This window comes from Thermobia domestica, chromosome 6 (genome assembly GCF_964235325.1).
Source record: "Thermobia domestica chromosome 6, izTheDome1.hap1.1, whole genome shotgun sequence".
Classification (NCBI taxonomy): domain Eukaryota; kingdom Metazoa; phylum Arthropoda; class Insecta; order Zygentoma; family Lepismatidae; genus Thermobia; species Thermobia domestica.
The window spans coordinates 127756240-127777312 of NC_137459.1; the positions used below are offsets into that span (position 1 = coordinate 127756240).

Below are 21073 nucleotides of genomic sequence, written 5' to 3' on the forward strand. Positions count from 1 at the left end.
AAGAGGTGTCCGTTAAGGGAGGTTTCACTGTATATATAGATAGATAGATATAGATATATGGTGCTATTAAATTGAATTCATTAGACGTTACTATAGTTTTGTGAATTAGTTTATTCAGGTGTGTGTATACATATAACTGAATAAATTAATTCACAAAACTATAGTAACGTCTAATGAATTCAATGTAATAGCGCCACACCTGTTTAATTAAAGCTAATTCTAGCTCGCGTTAAATGAGCTTTGTGATGGACAAACTCCGTGAGCGTGGGTTTTCTCGAGGTTCTCTTATTTCCTCCTACTTCATTCGTTATCATCGTAAAGAAAAGAAAAGAAAATCCGTCCCAACGGAGGTAATTATAATACAAACTTAACACCTTATACAATATGCACTTAAGTATTTTATAGCCATATTCACTGTAGATAGTGCTCCCCGCGGCGCTCTTGTTGCCCTAACCCTCTTGCTACTTTCTCACCGTCGCCCTCTATGAACTCCGTAAGTAATTTTTAAGTTATATCGATGTGAGTAGTACCCATACCAAACGCACCCGACGCCGTAACCCTCAGTACTACTCTCCTCCTGGTGGATCGTAAAACATTCTTTCGTGTGAGCATATTCAGTAAAAGTGGCAAGTTGCCAATAGGTTGTTAGTTGTAAGTTATTAGGAGCTGGTTTTGTGCATAATACAATATGTAGTCTATGTAGTCATTAACTTTGTGTTCTAGTTTTGATAATCTGCATATGGAAGGTGCGAAATGATAAAATTTTCTAGATGCGTCAATTAAGTACATCTGAAGCTGTTAACTGATATTTTTAAAAAATAAAAATAAAACTGTTCAGTCGTTATATGTCCCGTGTTCTTAACATACGCGATATTTTTATATGTTTAAAATAACGGAAAGTCGTTAATCATTCCAGTTCAGAGTATATTGGTGGATTTTATTTATTAATTAGTACCTATTGTTGCAATTTTCCTTCCTTTTGTTATCCGTGTTTCATGGTTTACCAGGGTAAGGTGCTGCAACGAAATGCGAATCTAAAGTTAATTTGAGGAAGTTAGCACTCCAATTGTATACTCCGAGCGCGCATATTCGCAGTGTGAACTTCTCACTTTCGGACACAGGCTTAGCCTTAAATCGCCAGCATTCGAGGTAACGCGTGTGTTTATCAAGTTTCCCTTTTTAAAAGTTACAATTTTGTGTTCCCTCAAGTTTCTTGTCTGTGTGTCTAAAGTACAAAAGTGATATTCAAGTGGGCATTACAAAATTAATTTTATTTATTTATTTTTAGTTACCAAACTAATTATAACTTTTTTCTTTATCTAATTTAGGTCCGTTGTTTCATATGCTACAGCTGAAATTCCAATCTTCAGTTTACCGTCAATTGTGTCTACTCCAAAATTATCAGTTTATGATTCCTTGGATGCAGAAGTTATTCAGTCCTATATCGAGTATTCACTGGCGTCCTTATTGTATTATTGCATGAAGGAAGGTGCCTGCAGTGAACAGTCAGCGCGCATGACAGCTATGGATAACGCTAGCAAGAATGCTGGTAAGTATATTGTTTCTAAGAAAACAGAAATTTACAAGAGAATTCACATGAAGCTTGTTGCTTAAAAGGCTATAATATTTATCTTAGGTAGTACTGACGGATTTTTTTTATTTTTTTTTTATCGAAATTCTCAGTATATAATTTTGTGTGTGTTTTCTATGTATAAGTATCGTATTTTGTTTTATACGTGGTGCGTGAAATATTTCATTTTTACGTAGTCATTGGCGTTAGAATATGAACCCTACGGGTGAAATAAATTACATTCATGTACTTACGAAACTTATAACAAATACAAGGAAACGATTCAACTGTACATTGATATTAGGCTATTTTTTTTTTCCTCGGTTGGTGAGCAGCAACATAGACACCAATTTTCTGTCTAGTTTTGACATTTTGTGTCGCCCTTTACTGACCTTGATCCTCCACGCCCGATTCTTTCTTCAGTTTTTCCACTAATGTCGCCACGACCAGGGGCATTTGCAATCACAGGACCTCAGACCTGTAATGACCCTGTCAAATTTGACTTCAGCGGAATGTTTAATCTCTATCATTGTATTCAGAAAGCAAAATAGTCTTCGATTTCTCAGTCAATTTATTGAATTTACTTAGTTAATTCATTTTCGGAAAGTGGTCTGTGAACTCTATTTCACGTATGATAGTTTACGAGCTCTTTGTGTTCATTCAGCATATAATGTATTTAGGACGAAGAAAACCATTTTAAACTTAAAATAAATCTATCTCCACTTCATACCAAATACCAATTTCAAAATTTATTCGGTAACAACATATCTATCTTGGTCTGTAGTTTGAAAGATGAGAACGGCTTTCCCTTCTTATTGCTCACTCACTTCTTTTTGCAGGAATAAATGTTCATCCTAATTATTAAAAGCAATTATCTATTTACGTTGTGACGTTTGGAGAAAGAATTTAAGTGTATAAACAATTATCATAACCTGTGAAGATAATTTCTCAATAGTTCTTAATAATAATTTCTAATAAAACAATAGTAAACAGATTTGTAGTATTTTCCATAAGTAGAAGGTATAGGAATATTCAAATCAGAATACTTGAAGGGGATTGGCTGCTGCCAGGAGCCAATCAGAAGCAAGATGTCTCAGCTCATGTTTGTATATGACTGTACATTTCTCCTGTATCTCAGTGTCTGATGAAGCCAAAGTGTTAGTTGGCGAAACTGTAACACGTATGTAGTTTTTTATGTGAATACTAGCTGAACCTGTCCTCTCTACACAGTGCATCATTCGCATATGAGCATAAATCTCCTTCTCATTCCTCGCAACATCTGTACATGTCCCTTTACAGACACAAGTGAAAGACGTCTTGATTTAAAAAAAAAAAAAAAAAAAAAAAAAAAATCGGCAAGGGGTATCATAAAGGGGAGATTTTTTCGATTATTTTTTCTCTATCTCGCACCGTTTGCAAGATTTGAGCCTACTTCCCGTCGGAGATTCTAATTCATGTATGACCAGTGTTTCCTTTCTTCTTGCACGCAGTATGTAATAAGCAAATACATTACATATCCAATTAATTATAATGTCCGTGATATATGATGTTCATTGGGCAAAACACTCAAAAAGTAAAGATTCATCTTAGACTGGAGAGATGGTAATCCTTCATTTTTTATTATTATTTGGTCATGAAACAAACGCCTGAGACACATACAATCCCAATATACAACTATGTGGTGTTGGAATGCATAACGCGTAGGATATGATGCTTTAGTTTTTTTTTAAATTTGAACACTTCCAGTGTTCCCGTAAAAATGCAATAAAGAAATAATGGCCATGTTTTTTTTTAATATTCAGTTAAAACTGGACAGTCTACGCAAAATTTGCAATCGATCAGTGAAAACGTCATCTTTCTAGAGCCTGTAGTTTCCGAGATCTCATTGTCGAAAGGATTGGCCACAAACATATAGTCTAAAAGAACTCGAAAGATGACGGCACGATTCATTTGCATTGATTTTGGAGAAGATTTATTAAAATACAAAGGCTTTGAACAATGATTTTAAAACAAACTTTATGAAAAAGATCTATTGAAATATTTTAAGTGTGTGCACTTTAAATAAATTATTTCTTTGTTAAACGTGAAATCACATATAACCGTAAATGAAAAATTTGAAAGTCAGTTATAGTTTGGAACTCAGGCGTTTTTAATTGCTATTGTAGCACTTTAATAGGTAGATGTTTTGTTCAGCAAATAGTTTGTGATTTGGAGGCTTCTCGTTCCTAAATAATGCACAATCAAATTCTAAATCAATTTATTGGACACAATGAAAATGTAATAAATAACATTTTAAATAGCAATTATAGTTGTCTTGGAAACCTAGGAAGAAAGGGGAGAAATTGTTCACAGAAAGTAAATCTCCAGAAATACAGTCGGTGGTGTCAATGTTGATTGCTCATGTCTATTATCGGTGAATGTATGAACAGATTGGCGCTCTTCGTATTCTGCGTTGCAAGGCATTACGTACTCAAGTCCAGACGGGTAATTTTGAGTTAGGTTGCCCTTTGTTCGAAGATTTTTCGTTTTGGTGAACTTAGAGGAAATTTATTGCATGTGACGATCGAGTTCATGCAAAGTGTGAAAAGGAAATTTAAAAAAAGAAAAATTCAAGTCCTAGTGTCTTTCAGTTTGCTGGTAAATACCCATTAGCACGGTAAGTGGAACTGTTTGTAAACCCACAACTTTCGTTGATTCCTGACTTAGAGGGCTGACATAGCATGTATATTTCAACTACTTAATTTGATTTCACCGTCTTACTGTTGTTTCGTCGTATGTGAGACAAAGTAAAGGAGTTACTCCAGGGTTTTATAGGTAATGTTCGTGTTGAACTTACAAATTTGAACTATAGGGTTCGAATGGCAAATTGAGATAGATACTTATTTATACAGAGTGTTTATATTACAGACAGCACTTTATTATAGATTATAATAATATTTAAGAAAATACAAAATGATTTGGATTATTACTAGTGCATAAGTAATAATTAGATACTACATTATAAATGCGTGTATCATCGTGTATAATAGTTTTTACATCAAAGATACTTATTTTTCTGTAAGTTTATTGGTTTTCAAATTAAGTCGATGGTGGCCTACAGAAACAAGTTTCACTTTAATTTTACCTTATATCAAAAACTCTTTAAGAGTGGGTCGCCGCTGTAGCCTAGTGACTATTATATTTCCGGTTCATTTCATTACGTTGGCAATAACTTGAGTGTACTTTTATATTCTGTAGTCTAATGTATAATACTTCATTTTTATTCCATTTTACTGACTTAATACATGGTGAGGGATCAGCTGAATTAGGCTGTGTGAAGTGACACATTATGCTCTACTTATACTATCCGTTCAGACACGTAGCGTTTCATATAAAATCGAAAAGAATGCTTCAATCAACCAACGAGCTGCTTGAACACTGATTGTATAACTCAAGTCAAGACTAACGAGTACAAGATGCGTCAGTCGCTGGTACAGCTGGTGAATCACATGCATCAATTCACCATTTATATCAGCAGAATTTTTAAGTGATGTCCGAACTACTTGTGCCTATGACTAAATGGCTATCACGCTTAGTTCAGTTCGTGTATCCTCGTATGATTCTCAGTGAAGATAGATTTCTCGGATTGAATCTAACACCCTTCAGTTTACGAGTAGGTCTTTTTCGTGAATTCATGATTTTTGAATGTTTTTTAAAATAATTGAACACAAAGGGCAGTATCTTATTAGTAATTTGACCTTTTTTTACATGCCTTAGTCAATTCTCAGAAGTTACGAAATCAAAAGTATAGACCACTATGAAGCCCAAATTTGATATCATTCATTAGTGACACAGGAGAAATCTAGCCCTGTAAAAAATAAAATAGAAAAAGGAATGCTGTCCATTTCTTTACAAGACCCTCTTCTCAGAAAAATAAGTAAAACAATTTTGTAGTTTGACTCGAAATCCATACTTCCCAATCAAGAAGTTTCACATTCGTTTGATATGCTTCCCCTTACGGATAAGTACTTTTTAGGAGATTTGACTAGACAGTGTTCAACAAGACTACGTTTCGTTGTTTCATCCTAGAAACTTAGATTATCAAAATGATGGAAACAACTGTTGTTTGCAACATGTGTAAGTTGGTAACATTAGGGATGATGAGACCCACAACACTGTGCAGGAGCTGACCTCCAGTGTCACACTGCATTTAACTTTTATCGTTGACTCAGTACAAGTTGAACTTGCTCCAGTTGCTGCACGATCGTTGAGAATGTCTGAAGTGAAATTGTGTTTGAGAGTTGTATTAAGAAAATCAACCAGCAATGGAGTTTAGCAATATTCTGCTATGAAAGTTTGTGTAAAGCTTGGCGAATGCGCTACTGTGACTTACCAAAAGTTACAGAGGGCTTATGGAGAACATTACCTATGCACAGCACAAGTTCTTTGTAAAAGGCCGAGAACAAGTGGAAGACCAGCTCGCGTGGGAAGACTTTCAACCTCCAAAACGGATGACAATGTGGAAAGAGGGAAGTCTCTTGTGATACCATATCGCCGATTGACGGTGACAATGATCGGTAATGAGTGAAGTTTGAACATGTTTACCGTCCATCAAATTTTAACACATGATTTGGACATCAGAAAAGTGTGCGCAGTATGGTTCGAAAGAACTTTGTCACACGGCACCCTCCATCAACGAATTTTTGGCAGAAAAAGGCGTTCTCGTAGTTTCTTAGCCCTCCTATTCGCCGGACTGACTTTTCTTTGTGGCTCCCTTGCTCAAAAACCGTTGTGGTACTTTGGATAATATCCAAAAGAGCATACTCGACGAGTTGAGAAGTATTCCACCAGAAGCCATCCAGCACTGCTATGAAGACTGAAAACAACACCTCCATTGCTTTGTAGCTGCCCAAGAGGACTATTTTGAAGGGGATAGCATATTTGTAAAAATAGTAAAATTCATCGTTAACAGAAGATACCTCATTACTTTCCTAACACACCTCGTATGTGCAGCATCTGCCCGTTGTTAATGATGTGTTAACTGATCGTTTGATCGCTTGTATTGCGTCAGGCTGCGTAGACGGGGTCGTGTGTTGATACAAAATTGAAAAACCTGAATTTCAAAGGGAACAAATTGTGGGTGGGCAGTAGTTGGCGTAACTGTGTTTAAGATGGCCAGTGAGTTGAGTATGTCACGAGGAACAGTGTCCAAGGTGATGACGACCTAAAGAACTTAGGAAAAACAAATCGGTGAAGATTAATATTGGACGGAAGAGAAGCCTTACACACACGTATCACCAAACTTTTAAGACGATTGTCAGCAAGGGCCGTAGAGCGAATGCGGAAAAAGTGATTTAACTCAGCATCTGGAACAGCCTATTTTGGCAATTACAGTCCGACATGATTTGTAAAACGTGAATATCCGCTGTCGGGTTGCTATTTCCAAACCGCTTATCACCGGCAACAACGCTGTAACGGAAAGAAACTGCGCCGAGAATATGCAAAGTGGCCGTTAATGATTAGAAACTCGTAATGTGATTCGGCGAGTCTCTTTCATTGTGTTTCCAGCAACATGCCGTGTTTGTGTATGACAGACGCTTAAAGAAGCTTCCACTCTCAATTCTCTCGTCCCTACGGTGAAAAAACATTTGTGATGCTATTGTCCCCAGTTTCGTGTTGTTCCGTTTGTCATGTGATTACTGCTAGTGATTGTGTGGACATTTTAGGTGACGTGCATCCTATGGTTAGATGTCGTCTCCGGTCAGTGGCAATTTTCTAAGATGAGAACGTGCCAAGTGACACTACTGGAGGTATTGAGAGATGAGGTTTCATAAACGTCCGCGTGCTGAGCGCCTTTGGCCATTTCAGTAGCCTAGGCTTCAGAGCAGATATCCTCCTCCATCCTTGTTGACGGAGCTGAGTGGGGCATTATATGAAGAACAGTATATTATTTCTCTTGAACCCATGTATGACGTATATACCTCCATTCCACGACGAATTAGAGCATTTCTGCAGGCTTGCAGTGGCCTTCACCGCCTTATTACTTGTAATCAAGTAAGTTGCATTTTGTCTAAGTGTTTCCAGTATTTTGGCAACAATTTGTACATACTTCGATTGTACTTAAGAAACTAGAATAATTCGCCTAATTATTTTTGAATCTAATAAGTTTACAGTAAAAAATCATGATGATATCGAAAAATGTTGTTAATGTACTGGATAAAAAGTATTTATTAGGTTTAAGATGTAATGGACGGTAAAAGTTACCAATTGCGTCATAAATTATACTGACCTCAGATTAACTTCCCATGGGTACTTACACATTATAACCAAATGGAAATTTTGTTAGCATGGAATCGATAATGATGGATACCAAGCACGTACGTATTAGTCGTATTCTTCCTTATGTGTTTACCTTACGGACACGAGAAACGTTAAAAATGAAAAAAGTTAGGGCGTTAGCTAGTCCAAGGTCTAGAGAGTTGCAGTTTATAATTTTTACAGTGGCTCCTACTAGGGCATTTTAAGTTTTCCAAATGTTTGTACCGAAGAGGATTAATAAAAGACAAATTTAGACAGTTAAAAACAGTTGAATTCTTACTTTATAATCTAGTAGCCCGTAGCTCAAAAGAAAGTAGAAACGTAATTTTTGAACAGTGGCGTCTACTAGGTCCACAACAAATTTCTGAAATTTTATTTTTAATGGTAATAACTTCTTAAAATCTAATGTAGACCAAGCTATTTCAGGAAATAACAAAGTATTATAGTTCAAATAAAGGAATGCAATGTGAAAATACTAAAACTCAAGCACCTGTAGGACCAGTTTATAACGTCAGCGGTAATATTATCGGGTCTGCTACAGCAACTTTTTTTTTTTTTTTTTTTTTAATCAACAATATTGCGTTACATAGAACGATAATGCAATTGACTGAACGTACTATTTTGATTTAAACTTCAGTATTATTTATTTTAATTTGCAATGCATAAAAGTCTGTATAAGTAAGGATGATTCAATCAATTTAAATGATATAAAGTTTGGAAATATTATAATCGTTGTTTAACCACTGAAAAAATTTCGTATCTTATTTTTTTATAATAATATATGTACATACCATTTAGTAAAAGGAAATTCGAAGTATAAGCTAACTTCGTATATTAGAGATTATAAGAACGGGCTCTGTGGACGCTTCAGGTCCTCATGACGGTGATATAAATGCGTGTGGTTCATTATACTTTTATTAAGTTTAGATGGAAAATCTCTTCAAATCAATTATGATTTTGTACACTTTAACGACATGCTACTCAGAAATACACTTACACGCTGTGTGTCAGATATTTTGTAAGTATTGGACAATTATGCTGAGAAATTATAAGATTAACTTTTGATATGTGCAATATTGGGAGAAATTGTACTCTAAACTTTTAAGGTAGAGCTTGAAATGGCCATTTATGACTCCGGGTAAACAAACGAAATCCAATATGACTTATCGTTAGTTAGAATGCCTCTCAAATCATATCTTATATTCGAAGTTTGTTCATGTATATGTATTAGGTTTATCATTTTTAGTAATTCTACAACTAACGTATTAAAAAACTGAGAACGATCTTAATGTAAAAATAACGGCGCTTGTTTTGCTACAAATTACTTTTTTTAACTGTGTATTGAGGTAAAGTTTTCATCTAAATGTTATAAGGTTTTCGAATTGAATAGAGAAAGGCATTAGTAATCTTTTACTCTTTGCAAAATTTTGCCCTTTACTAGAAATCATGTTTGATTCCTTTCAGCACTACTTTTTGATGAGTTTTAAGCATTGAGAAAAGTAAGGAGCATTACTCCATGAAGTTTGATAAATCTGTAAGTAATAAACCATATGTTAAATTGATTTAGTATTGGATATTAAGATAGTTTGCGTACACAAGGATATGTTACATACGTTCATACGTCGTAAGAATAAAATAATGTTATATGATAGATCTATTAACTGTGTTCTATTATTTTCAGGTGAAATGATCGACAAGCTCACGCTGACATTCAACCGAACTAGACAGGCTGTAATTACTCGTGAATTGATTGAAATCATTTCAGGAGCATCAGCACTATAATAGACACAATGAATAGAGAAGGACTGATGCAGTATAGGGATATTCGAACAGTATATTTCGTATATATTATCTTGGGTAAGGCACAGTTAATATTTTCAGGACCGTCATAATCCTGACTAAAGTATTAAATCTCGAAGTAAAACTGTTTTGTGTTCACAAAAACTGTGTGTAGTATTCTGTATATTTGTTTGTTAGGTACCTTCACTGTTGAGCTCTCTTTTCAGTAGATAGACTGAATCATTGCCCCACTTAAGAATCTATGTCACTACTGAAATGAGAGCAAAAAAGAAGTGATAAAATACTGTTTCTACATATGTTCGTTGAAGACGGCAACTGAAATATTGTACTAAAGTAAATCAATAAAAAATTTAAATTTATTTGGAAAATTTGTATGTACAGAAAATAAAATATTTGCCCTGGAATTATTTTCTTTTCATTCACCTTGCAAGATATATGATACAGTAAAACCTACCTTTAGCGGAATCGGACGGGACCAACAAAAATTTCCGTTAACTAAGATAGACCTATGCGGGAAAAAAAAAACAAAAAACAAAAAAAAAAAAACATGCATTTAATGGGCATTCTGAGATGAATACAGTCGAAATTTACAGCGAACAGAAAAAAAGAATACTATACACACGGTGTTACTTTTTCCAATAGTCAAGAAAGGTCTTTCGTGAACAGTGCTGCTTGGCTGTTCGACTTTCCACAAACCCTTTAGCCTGAGAAACCACACTAAGTATATCAGTATAATTTCGACATAAGGGAAATGGTTGCAGTTCCTTTAAACTTCTTAATAAACCTTTAGCCTACGCTTTTCTTCCAACTCAATGCCATCTTCATCTTAGTACACTTTTTCCCCTTCTTTCAGACTCTGTATAATTCGTAATGAAAACATCTGTGTATCTTCTGTATGTTTCGGTTTGCACATCATTGTTTCGCTGACTACGTAGTGTATTGTGTAATATACCTAATCGTGAAATATTTTTATTAAAGACAAATTTCCGTTTAATAAAGGTTCCGTTGAAGGCAGGTTTTACTATATATGTATGTGAGCACACCCTTAGTCTAGAGCTTCCTTGTGGATTTATGGTTAGTGTTGTACGCGCCACCGGCGGGAGAACCTGGATCCGATTCAATTGGAAGTATTTGTATTTCTGATCTCATGTTGTAGGTTCCCATTTCATGTAGTGTCAATGCTGAAGGGGATGTTAAACCAACGAACCAATGTTCTTTGTCGAGGAACTTTGAGTGCTGATTGTTTCATTGAATGAGTACATGTAATTGGAAGTTGAGTAACTAGCTGAGGAGGTTATACTATGCAAAACTTTAACGTCGGACAAAGAAAAATCTGGAGAAAAAGTTTGCTATAAATTTTTCTGCTGAAGTTTCGATAGTTTCAAATTTAAACGAACACCAGGGGTACCTAACTAGATTCATAGATACTGATATTTACTACTGGGTTCGTTTCTAATTCCATCCCGACGACTTTTTTTTTTTTTTGGTTTGTTTGTTTTGTCTGTGTGCGTGCGCCACTGCGATTTTTGTTCTTAAACTATAGTTCTTGAATAATACTGAAGTTTCTAGTTTTGAAAATGTGATTATATATATATTCTTTATGGAAAAAAAAAGTATCACGCATTTTACTTATAGTTTACAAAGGTAGTACGTATATTTAGCACACTATTGTACATAATACTATTGCATGCGGTTCAAAATCTTTCAGTTTATGTCCTATCTTTAAAGCCTGTAGGCTAGAGGCCGAATGATTAATGAAAAGTGGATTATTATGTAAGAATCGGTAAGGTGATGGTATGAGAGGAAATGGGAGATCTCCAAGAGGTCCAATAACACAATGTTATCCCAAAGATGTCCAAACTCGTGAGCCCAGCATTCATGCTGTAACCGGCTCTGGCTCAATAATTAAGATGGAACCCGGGTGAGCTCGAGCTCCAGTGAAATAAGTGCGAGCGAGCCCAGTTGAGGGAAATGAATCCAAACTCGGCCTCACTTTTATCATGAAAGGTGATCTGGATAAGAGGTCATGTAACAAATTTGAAATTTTACAGAAGATTGTTTTCTGTATTTGCACTTTTTTATTCCACTCCTCATCTGAGCAGGCAATATAGTAATATACGGGCCATTTAAGTATGTTACTGTTTGTTTTTTCTCCCTTTATTCTGAGGCTTGCAGGAAGTTTTTTACAGTTCTGAATGCGTTCAGTATTACGCTTTCCTTTTTTTTCTCTCTTCAAAATTCCTGCAGTTTCAAGCGCCACTTTTAGCCTCTTGTGCGTCACTTGAGTATCTAGTATTACTATTAGTTTTATTTTCACATTTTGGTTTTCCAGTGGCCTGTGATTTGGGCTAGTAGTTTGTATTTTTCTATTTTCAACAAACTTTAAAAAGTTCGTTACTGAATTCTCTATGCCTTTCTGTTATTTGCAATTTTTTCAGTTTTGAACCCTGTATTCCATAGAGCATCAAAACCTATCAGAGAAAGTGATTAAATTTTTCGCGTCACTCTTACCGTTCGCGAGATATTGGCCAAAATATAGCCGACTTTCAGAGATTTAAGGAGCCATATCTCGGGAACCGTAAGTCCTAGAGAGATGATATTGGTGTTATTCAATATCTGAAAGGATAGTAAATAGCTTGGTACCAAATAGTAATTGGTGGCCACTTTCCAACTGGCCACTGGCCACCAATTAATTCCGGTACCAAAATGTTTACCATTCTCTCAGGTATTAACACCAATATCATCCTCTATGACTTGCCGTTTACGTGATACTGGCCAAAAAATGGCCAATTTCTAGGTATTTAAAGAGCCATAGCTCGGGAACCATAAGTTGTAGAGAGATACTGATGTTGATCAATACCTAAGAGAATGGTAAATATTTCGGTACCAAATAGTAACCGGTGGCCACTGGTTTGGCCATTGGCCATCAATTATTATCGTTACAAAATGTTTACCATACTCTTAGGGATTGACTAACACCAATATAATCTCGCTATGACTTACCGTTCCCGTGATATTGGCCAGAAAATGGCCAATTTTTTAGATATTTAAGGAGTCGTAGCGCGGGAACCATAAGTTGTAGAGAGATTATATTGATGTTGATCAATACCTAAGAGGAGGATGGTGAATATTTTGGTACCAAATATTAACTGATGGCCATTGCCTAACTGGCCATTGGTTTTGCCAGTGGCCAGTTGGATAGTGGCCATCAATTACTATAGTTACCAAGATGTTTACCGTACTCTTAGGGATGGATTAACGCCAATATTATCTCTCTATGACCTAATGTTCTCGTGATATTGCCCAAAAATGGCCAATTTCTAGATTTAAGGAGCCGTAGCTCGGGAACCATAAGTTGTAGAGAGATTATATTGATGTTGATCAATACCTAAGAGGAGGATGATTAAATATTTTGGTTCCAAATATTAACTGGTGGCCATTGGTTTGGCCAGTGGCTACTTGGATAGTGGTCATCAGTTAATATCGGTACGAAAATGTTTAACATTCTATTAGGAATTGATTGACACAAATATCATCTCTCTATGACTTACCGTTCACGTGATATTGGCCAAAAAAAAGTGGTAAATTCCTAGAAATTTAAGGAGCCATAGCTCGGGACCATAAGTTATAGAGGGATGATATTGATGTTGATCAATATATAAGAGGATATAAACATTTTGGTACCAAATAGTAACCAGTGCCCACTGATTGTCTACTGGCCAACTGGCCACCGTTCCCCAGATATTGGCCGAAAAAGTTCAAATTTCTAGATATTTAAGCAGCCATATCTCGAGAACTGTAAGTCTTAGAGAGATTATAGTTTGCTCATTTTTGCAAGAATGAGATTATGCAGATAAAAATATTTACATCTAGGAACAATGACAGTTATCCTTCCCGCTCCATTTCTCCATTCTTTTCAAGTTCGTTCTGGCAATGCTCATGGATCATTCTCAACTGTTTTTTTCTCTGTTTTCTGTGGGATTGTTGTGTTGGGTATTTTGAAGTCGATCAGTGTACACTCATGTCCAAAATTATTGTCGCATGTCTATAAATATGTTGTTGTAGGAATATAATTTTATAACGAATTCGCTCGGTATTTCTTAAAATGTTAGTATGTGTATAATCGGCAAAGACATGTATGTGGCAAATTTCATGTCAAAAGAGCAGTAAATAAGAACAATAAAACGAAAATAAAATTTTCTTGTCCACTTAGCAATTTTATTATACTAATTATAATTTTTGTATTTATAATTCTTTTCCTATGACATTCACCACACACATACAGATGGTGATCAGAAAAATGGAAACACCTGTAGTTGGCAACACGTCAGATGTATGGGTTGGCAGTGGTGTCGTGGCGCCCGCAGCGCCGGACCTAGTGGTGGTGGTGTGTTAGGTCGGTCTCCATACTACGTCAGGCGCAGTGGAACAGCAGTGTCCAGTGGCTACAGCAGACGGAGGTAGTGTAAAATGGGAGACCTCTCAGATTTTCAAAGAAGGCAAATTGTTGGTGCGCGGTTATGTGGAGTGAGTGTGACGGCAGTGGCTACTGTGTTAGGTGTGTCGCGTGGGACAGTGTCGAAGGTGATGACGGCCTACACAACACACGGGAAAACCACATCGGGGAAGCGGAACAGTGGGCGGAAGAAAATCATGAGTGACAGTTCACGCCGGGTATTAACACTAGAACGGCGGTGCTTTTGATACTCTAGAACGGCGGGAGTGGGTCAAAAATGACCCATTCCATTTTTATTAAATATTTGTATTCTAAACCACTAATATTTATTGCATAATAAAACGTGACTTTCATTCAATAAAACAAAAAAAAACTTCTTTGAACTCTAGCTTAATATTAATTGATAAATGTGTTTTTTGCCAATAATACAATTTTAAGAAATATGCTATTTGTTATGAATATAATATTATTAGAATGATATTATTGAATGTATTATATACAATGTCACTTTATTATATACTAATGTTATATATCATTCTAATTCCTAGATAGTTATTATTCTTAGATATTTTGTTCAAGCGCATGACCTAACTGAACTAAACTAACCTAATCTACACACATCTAAACTTGCAGTCTTACACAGAACAAAGTTCAGTCACTCCTCTACAAGGAGAAGGATCATACAAAAACATTGTTTACAAATATAAACGTGACATATTACACAAAAAAATTTACTAATATGTTTGTAATATGCATCTATGTATTTCTATAACTTTCCTCTCCCTATTTAGAATTTGTGGAAACACATAACCTGACAACCTAAAATAGCATACTCAGTCGTAAAGTTGCAGTAGTTCAAACCAGAAAAAGTCAGCATAGACTGATTGTTTTATAATTAAGATTTGCTAGGTTCTAATCATGAAAGCTCTGACATGAAAAGAATGGTAAACTACCTGTTCTTTCGAACAACTCCTTTAGAGATTCTACTTCTTTGGTTGAAATATAATTTATCCAAACATACGAGAAAGTAAGTTGTCTCCCATTTAGACCTCTAAACTTTTTGGTTTCGGTAGCTTTGAAATTTCTCGTTACACCACAGGCTAGTAGTCTAAGAATTCTTTGCAGCGCCGGAAATCGAACTCGGAATCCCTCAATCCGTATTCAGCCACGTTCATCACTAGACCAGCGGGGCGGTCATATAGTGGCGATCGCAGTGAGAGCTTCGGTTTTCTTCTCCCAACCCGTCTGGTATATAGGAACCTTGTCCCAACCCGTCTGGTCAGCGTGGGAGCAGTAGACCAAGTCCTCCCTCCGGGGAGAGGCCTCATCCAATAGTGGATCGAATATGGCTGTGGTTTATTTATTATTATTTATTTGTGCTATAAACGTCTTCTCATGAAACATTTCAACATAGTGATACAAACAAAAAAAAACACACTAGCTATATATTTTCACAATAGCATGCAAAATATTTGCAAATTTTTTGTTAAAATGATTGTAATTTTGTTACGATGGAAGACATATAATTTGTGTTTAATAATAATAATAATAATAGTCTTACTTATTTTACGACGCTTATTTGCAGAAGTATGGTTTTCTGTGCTTATCTCTTCCTCTTTCAATATTTCATCCGAATCATCATATTCGTTGTTATTCGGCAGGTACTCTTCATCTCAAGAAATATCAAGGCATTCAGCGTCAGACTCAGCCTCACTTATGTCATTGAAATTTGCAAGTATTTCATCCAGTGTCATCAGTTTCTTACTCATAATGAGTGTTTGAAATAGCACATCAGTCCGAAAATAATGAGATTCTCCTAATCAACAGACTTTGTAAAGTATTACTAACTCCAACTAAACTGACAAAATTGCTGAGAAGCTGGTCTTGAACACGAGATGGAATGGGAGAGTATTATGAGAAAGAACGGTCGCAAGATAAAGACACTAGCCAGCAGTGTTGCTACAATGCAACAAAATATCACTAACAAAAGAGTTGGGTCAAAATTGACTCACGCCGCCGTTCTAGTATAATTGTTTGTTATTTCAAAAGGCAAAGTGTAGATAAGAGTGATACTTAGTACAAATATTTCTTCATGAGAACGAGTAAAAGTCACAAAAATTCGATCCGATTCGTAAGAAAATAGAAAAGTTGTTAAAACGTAAATTTCGAAATGGGTCAAAAATGACCCAGCCGCCGTTCTAGTGTTAAAGCGCATTGTCACGCAGAACCGTCGTGCCACTGCGGAGCAAGTGACGGAGGAACTCAATCAGCACCTTCCCCACCCTGTTTCGACAATCACAGTCCGCCGCGAATTACATGACATGAACTTACGGGTCGTGTTGCACGGACCAAACCGCTTATCAGGGTCCATAACGCTTTCGCACGCCGGAAATGGTGCAGCGACCATGCAACTTGGACCGTTGAGGACTGGAAACGTGTGATATGGTCGGATGAGTCATCCTTCACCCTATTCCCAACCACGGGCCGCGTTTATATGTGGAGAACGCCCAAAGAAGCTTATGATCTGCAGTGTCTCCGCCCAACTGTGAAACATGGCGGCGGCTCGGTGATGCTGTGGGCTGCAATATCATGGTTTTCATTGGGTCCTGTGGTCACACTTAGCGGACGAGTCACTGCTAACGATTATGTCGCAATTTTAGGAGACCACTTGCATCCAATGGTCCGGATGTTGTTCCCGGACAATGACGCCATCTTCCAGGATGATAATACACCCATTCACACAGCTGGCGTTGTTGCAGCGTGGTTTGAGGAACATCGGGATGAAGTTCAACACCTCCCCTGGCCCGCCCAATCCCCAGATTTCAACATAATTGAACATCTGTGGTCCGTCTTGGAAACACGACTCCGGCGACGATTTCCACCTCCATCCTGTCTCTCAGAACTGGCCGATGCCCTTCACGAGGAATGGTGTAAAATTCCACTTGCTACCATTCACGACCTCCATCCACGTCGCATCAAGGCTGTTCTGAAGGCGAAAGGTGGCCCGACAGCATATTAATCTGGTAAGTTTCAATTTCGTTCAGGTGTTTCCATTTTTCTGATCACATTTCCCGATTTCCCTGTATACATTTAGTATCAGTATTAAAAGTATCCTGCAAAATCATTATCAAATTATATTCTTACAAGAAGACAGTTATAGATATGCGACAATAATTTTGGACATGAGTGTACATCCTACTCCAAAGAATGAGCGCATTGATTATGGCTACTTTGAGCTTCAAAATTCTCTAAGTCCAACATCGAGTATCTTCAGAAACAGTAAACCAAGCGTGCCAGGTTCGAGCCTCAAGCCAAACTCCGTAATCCGGAAAAAATGTGCAGTAGTGATTTTCTTCTTTTATAATAAAACATGTTGGAATTTTATTAAGTGTAGAAAAAGATAAATTCATCGAATACTTCCAAAGTATGTATACATGTGAGCACATGGTTTTGTCATCTATATTTCCATATGTAAAAGAACATTTCCAATGAAAGAAATAAGAGCAAACATACCTCTTGCATCCATACTAGATTGAAAAAAAAGAGGAAAACTACACTTTTTGCGTCGGATTTGAATGTCATGTCTTTGAAATGCAGTTATGTTTCTAATTGTAAGGTCATGAGTGCAATTCTCGTTTGGGTCAAAAGTACATGGTATTTAATGATACGATCCTGAATGCGTAAGTACACAAAATAATTACATTAAAATAAATCAGTTTATATATATCGCCCCCAGAAAGCAGAAAGGTGCTAAGCTTCAATATTCAAATTCCTCAGGAATGCATAGAAACGAATAAAACACTAATTCCGATTCTTTCTTTCTTCTAGAATTCAGTTTTCACTGCAGACCTTTCATATTGTCCCTGCCACTTGCGTCTCCTCTCTGCACAACATTAAACATGAAATGGGTAGTCAGGATATACAATTAGTTGGAAATCAAGGAAAGTGGCGCTTAGCACTTTCTGCTTTCTGGGGGATTTTATATATAGGGTGGTAGGTAACTTCACCGACAAACTTTGGAAGGTGATTCCTTATATAAAATGAAAGAAAAAAAAAGTTCTTATAAACATAGGTCGAAAAACGTCTCATTTCAGAGTTATGAACCGCCGAAAATTCGAAAAATCATGTTTCGAAACGCCCTGCCATAGAAACTATAAGACCTATAACAAGCGGTTTAAGGAATTACAGAGGAACTAGTATGCGAACTATCTAAATATCCATGTTTTACCATCCTCCGTTATCGGCGAAACGAACGCGTTATTAGTACTTAAAGGAGTATCCCTATACCTCAATTTCCTTTTTACAGTTCGTTTCGCCGATAACGGAGGATGGTAAAACATGGATATTTAGATAGTTTGCATACTAGTTCCTTTGTAATTCCTGAAACCGCTTGGGATCGATCCTGTAGTTTCTAAGGTACAGCGACTTGAAACGTGAATTTTCGGCGGTTCATAACTCTGAAATGAGACGTTTTTCGTCCTATGTTTGTTAGAACTTTTTCTTTCATTTCATATAAGGAATCACCTCTCAAAGTCTGTCGGTGGAGTTACCTACCACCCTGTATATGTGTATGTGTGTGTGTGTTTCGTAAATTAAAATAAAAATTGATTAATACATGGTATAAATAGATAGATGATGATTTGATTGATCTTTTGATTAAGCAAACATACAACCTTTGGTCATCAGTAGTATAGAGAATATCAGATGTATCTTTGTAAACTGTGTACAAAGAGAATAAATATAGCTTACACCGTTTTGATTTGTGCCATTTACAACAACGATATGAAATGCAACATGTAACTTACAGAATTGAAATTAAGCAAAGAGTATAGATCTGTCAGCGGTAGACCTCCGCATTCTGGAACTTCATGTTCGAAGATTTTAGCATAATAATAAAAGGTCAACACAATCCAGGATGCTGCTTCCTGACCACTGATAGCCATTATTCTCGCTTCAAGCCTTTGAGTTCTTCTGAGGTATAATCGTATGAATGATTAGCTGATAGTTTGAACCATAGAAGACCAAGTGAGCCCCTTTTGTTTATGTTGAAGACAGTTTATATACACATTAGTTTAGGTTTTCACTTGTTTGCCTTCCTATTTCAATATCACTCTTGTATGTTGTTATCACAATTTGGGCTTTCTAGGATGTGAGCTTTGCTATATTGTTTCTTTTAGATACAAAATAATACATTTACAGCAAAATTATAAATTTTAATATGCATTAGTTTATCACATTCCCTCTTCTGGGGGAAAAGAAATTTAAACCAGGTGCTTAAAAGTCAACGTTTAAGGTTTACGTTCGACACCGTACATAAAGCTGGCAAACGAAAGGGCGGAACACGACACGAAGCCCGAGCGCTGAAAGTTTACTGTATAATATAATTCGTAATCCAATACATGTGTGCTGCACAATCTACTTCACGTGTAGGAGAGGCAAGACAAATAATTGAAACAAGGTTTTTCACCTGTAGATACGGGAAAGAGGAGAAACGTAAAAACTAACCACTTAACATGACCGAAAAAAAAAATACCGATACACTGCACATTGGTCCTGGCTGATTTTGGATGGTGTTTGCTGGAGAGTACTAGAAAATATTTGTCCAAGGAAATCAGAAGTCCAGAGCAGTGAGTTCAGGGAACACAGGACCATACGGAAAGCATAACTTTCAGGATCAAGTGGCGTAAGTTGCATATGTAGACAATGACAGTGAGTATGGAAGTCCAGCTTTAGCCATCGGTGAAGTGTTGTGTGGCTGTTTTATGGCAGACAACTCGTTAGTAGCATGTTGCAGCAGCTCTAGTGGAAAATAAAACAAATCGTCGTAAGCATGTTACTTGGACGCTATAGAAATGAAAAAAAAAAAAAATATGTATTATTTCTTACGTAAAGATAAATTTTGGTGTTTTTTGTCATTTCAAATTTCAGGCCATTTGTGCAAACTAAAGATCCAAAGTGTGATTACTTTCGTTATTCTCCATTGATTAGCACACAAATGTGCAACTTTTGAACTCTATTAGAATTTGATACTCGAAAATCTGATTTTTTTTTCGCATACAGGTAAATTTTGTTAAGATTTTAGGCCGTTTGCGCGAACTGAAGATCCAAAGTGTGATTATTCTCGTTATTTTTCCATTCATTACCACGCAACTTTTCAGCTCTATTAGAATTTGATACTCGAAAATCTGAGTTTTTTTTTTTGGCATAAAGGTAAATTTTGGTGTTTTTTGACATCTTTTTCAAACTTTTGGGCCATTTGCAAAAACCGAAGATCCAAACTGCAATTTTTTTTTTGTTATTTTTCCATTGGTTAGCATGCGAATACGCAACTTTTGAGCCCTATTAGAATTCGATACTCGAAAATTTGATTTTTTCGCTCTACCCTAATATATATATAAGGAAATGATGAAAAGTCGTTGCAGTTCACACTTACAAAAAGTAGAATTTTTACAGTGTGTGCTGCACTATTTGTAGTTGCTTTAGCATAATGTAAACATGTTCGTTGACAAATAAAAACTATTTTGAAAAGAAAAAAAAAGTTGAGAATGCTCCATGAGCATTGCCAGAACGAACTTAAAAAGAATGGAGAGATGCAGCGGGAAGGAAAACTTGTCATTGTTCCTAGATGTAAAACTAAATCTTTTTATCCGCACCTTCTCTCTCTCGCAAAAATTAGTAAAATATTATATCTCTATGACTTACAGTTCTCGAGATATGGCTGCTTAAATATCTAAAAATTTGAACTTTTTTGGCCAATATCTGGAGAACGGTGGCCAGTTGGCCAGTAGACAGTTAATCAGTGGGCACTGGTTACTATTTGGTATTAAAATGTTCACCATCCTCTTAGGTATTGATCAACACCAATATGATCTCTCTCAAACTTATGGTTCCCATCTATGGCTCGTTGAATATCCAGAAATTGGCCATTTTTTGGCCAATATCACGAGAAC

The 21073-nt window shown here is 36.3% G+C and overlaps 1 protein-coding gene across 1 annotated transcript in view; it reads left to right on the plus strand.

The window, feature by feature from the left end:
* Positions 1-10071, plus strand: part of ATPsyngamma (ATP synthase, gamma subunit) — a 36346-nt gene extending 26275 nt beyond the window's left edge. Inside the window, exons 5-6 of the mRNA XM_081762070.1 lie at positions 1329-1549; positions 9549-10071. Of these exons, the coding sequence (XP_081618196.1) occupies positions 1329-1549; positions 9549-9649 (322 nt within the window). The 3' untranslated portion in view covers positions 9650-10071. The remainder of the gene's footprint in view (positions 1-1328; positions 1550-9548) is intronic.
* Positions 10072-21073: the final 11002 nt, after the last annotated feature.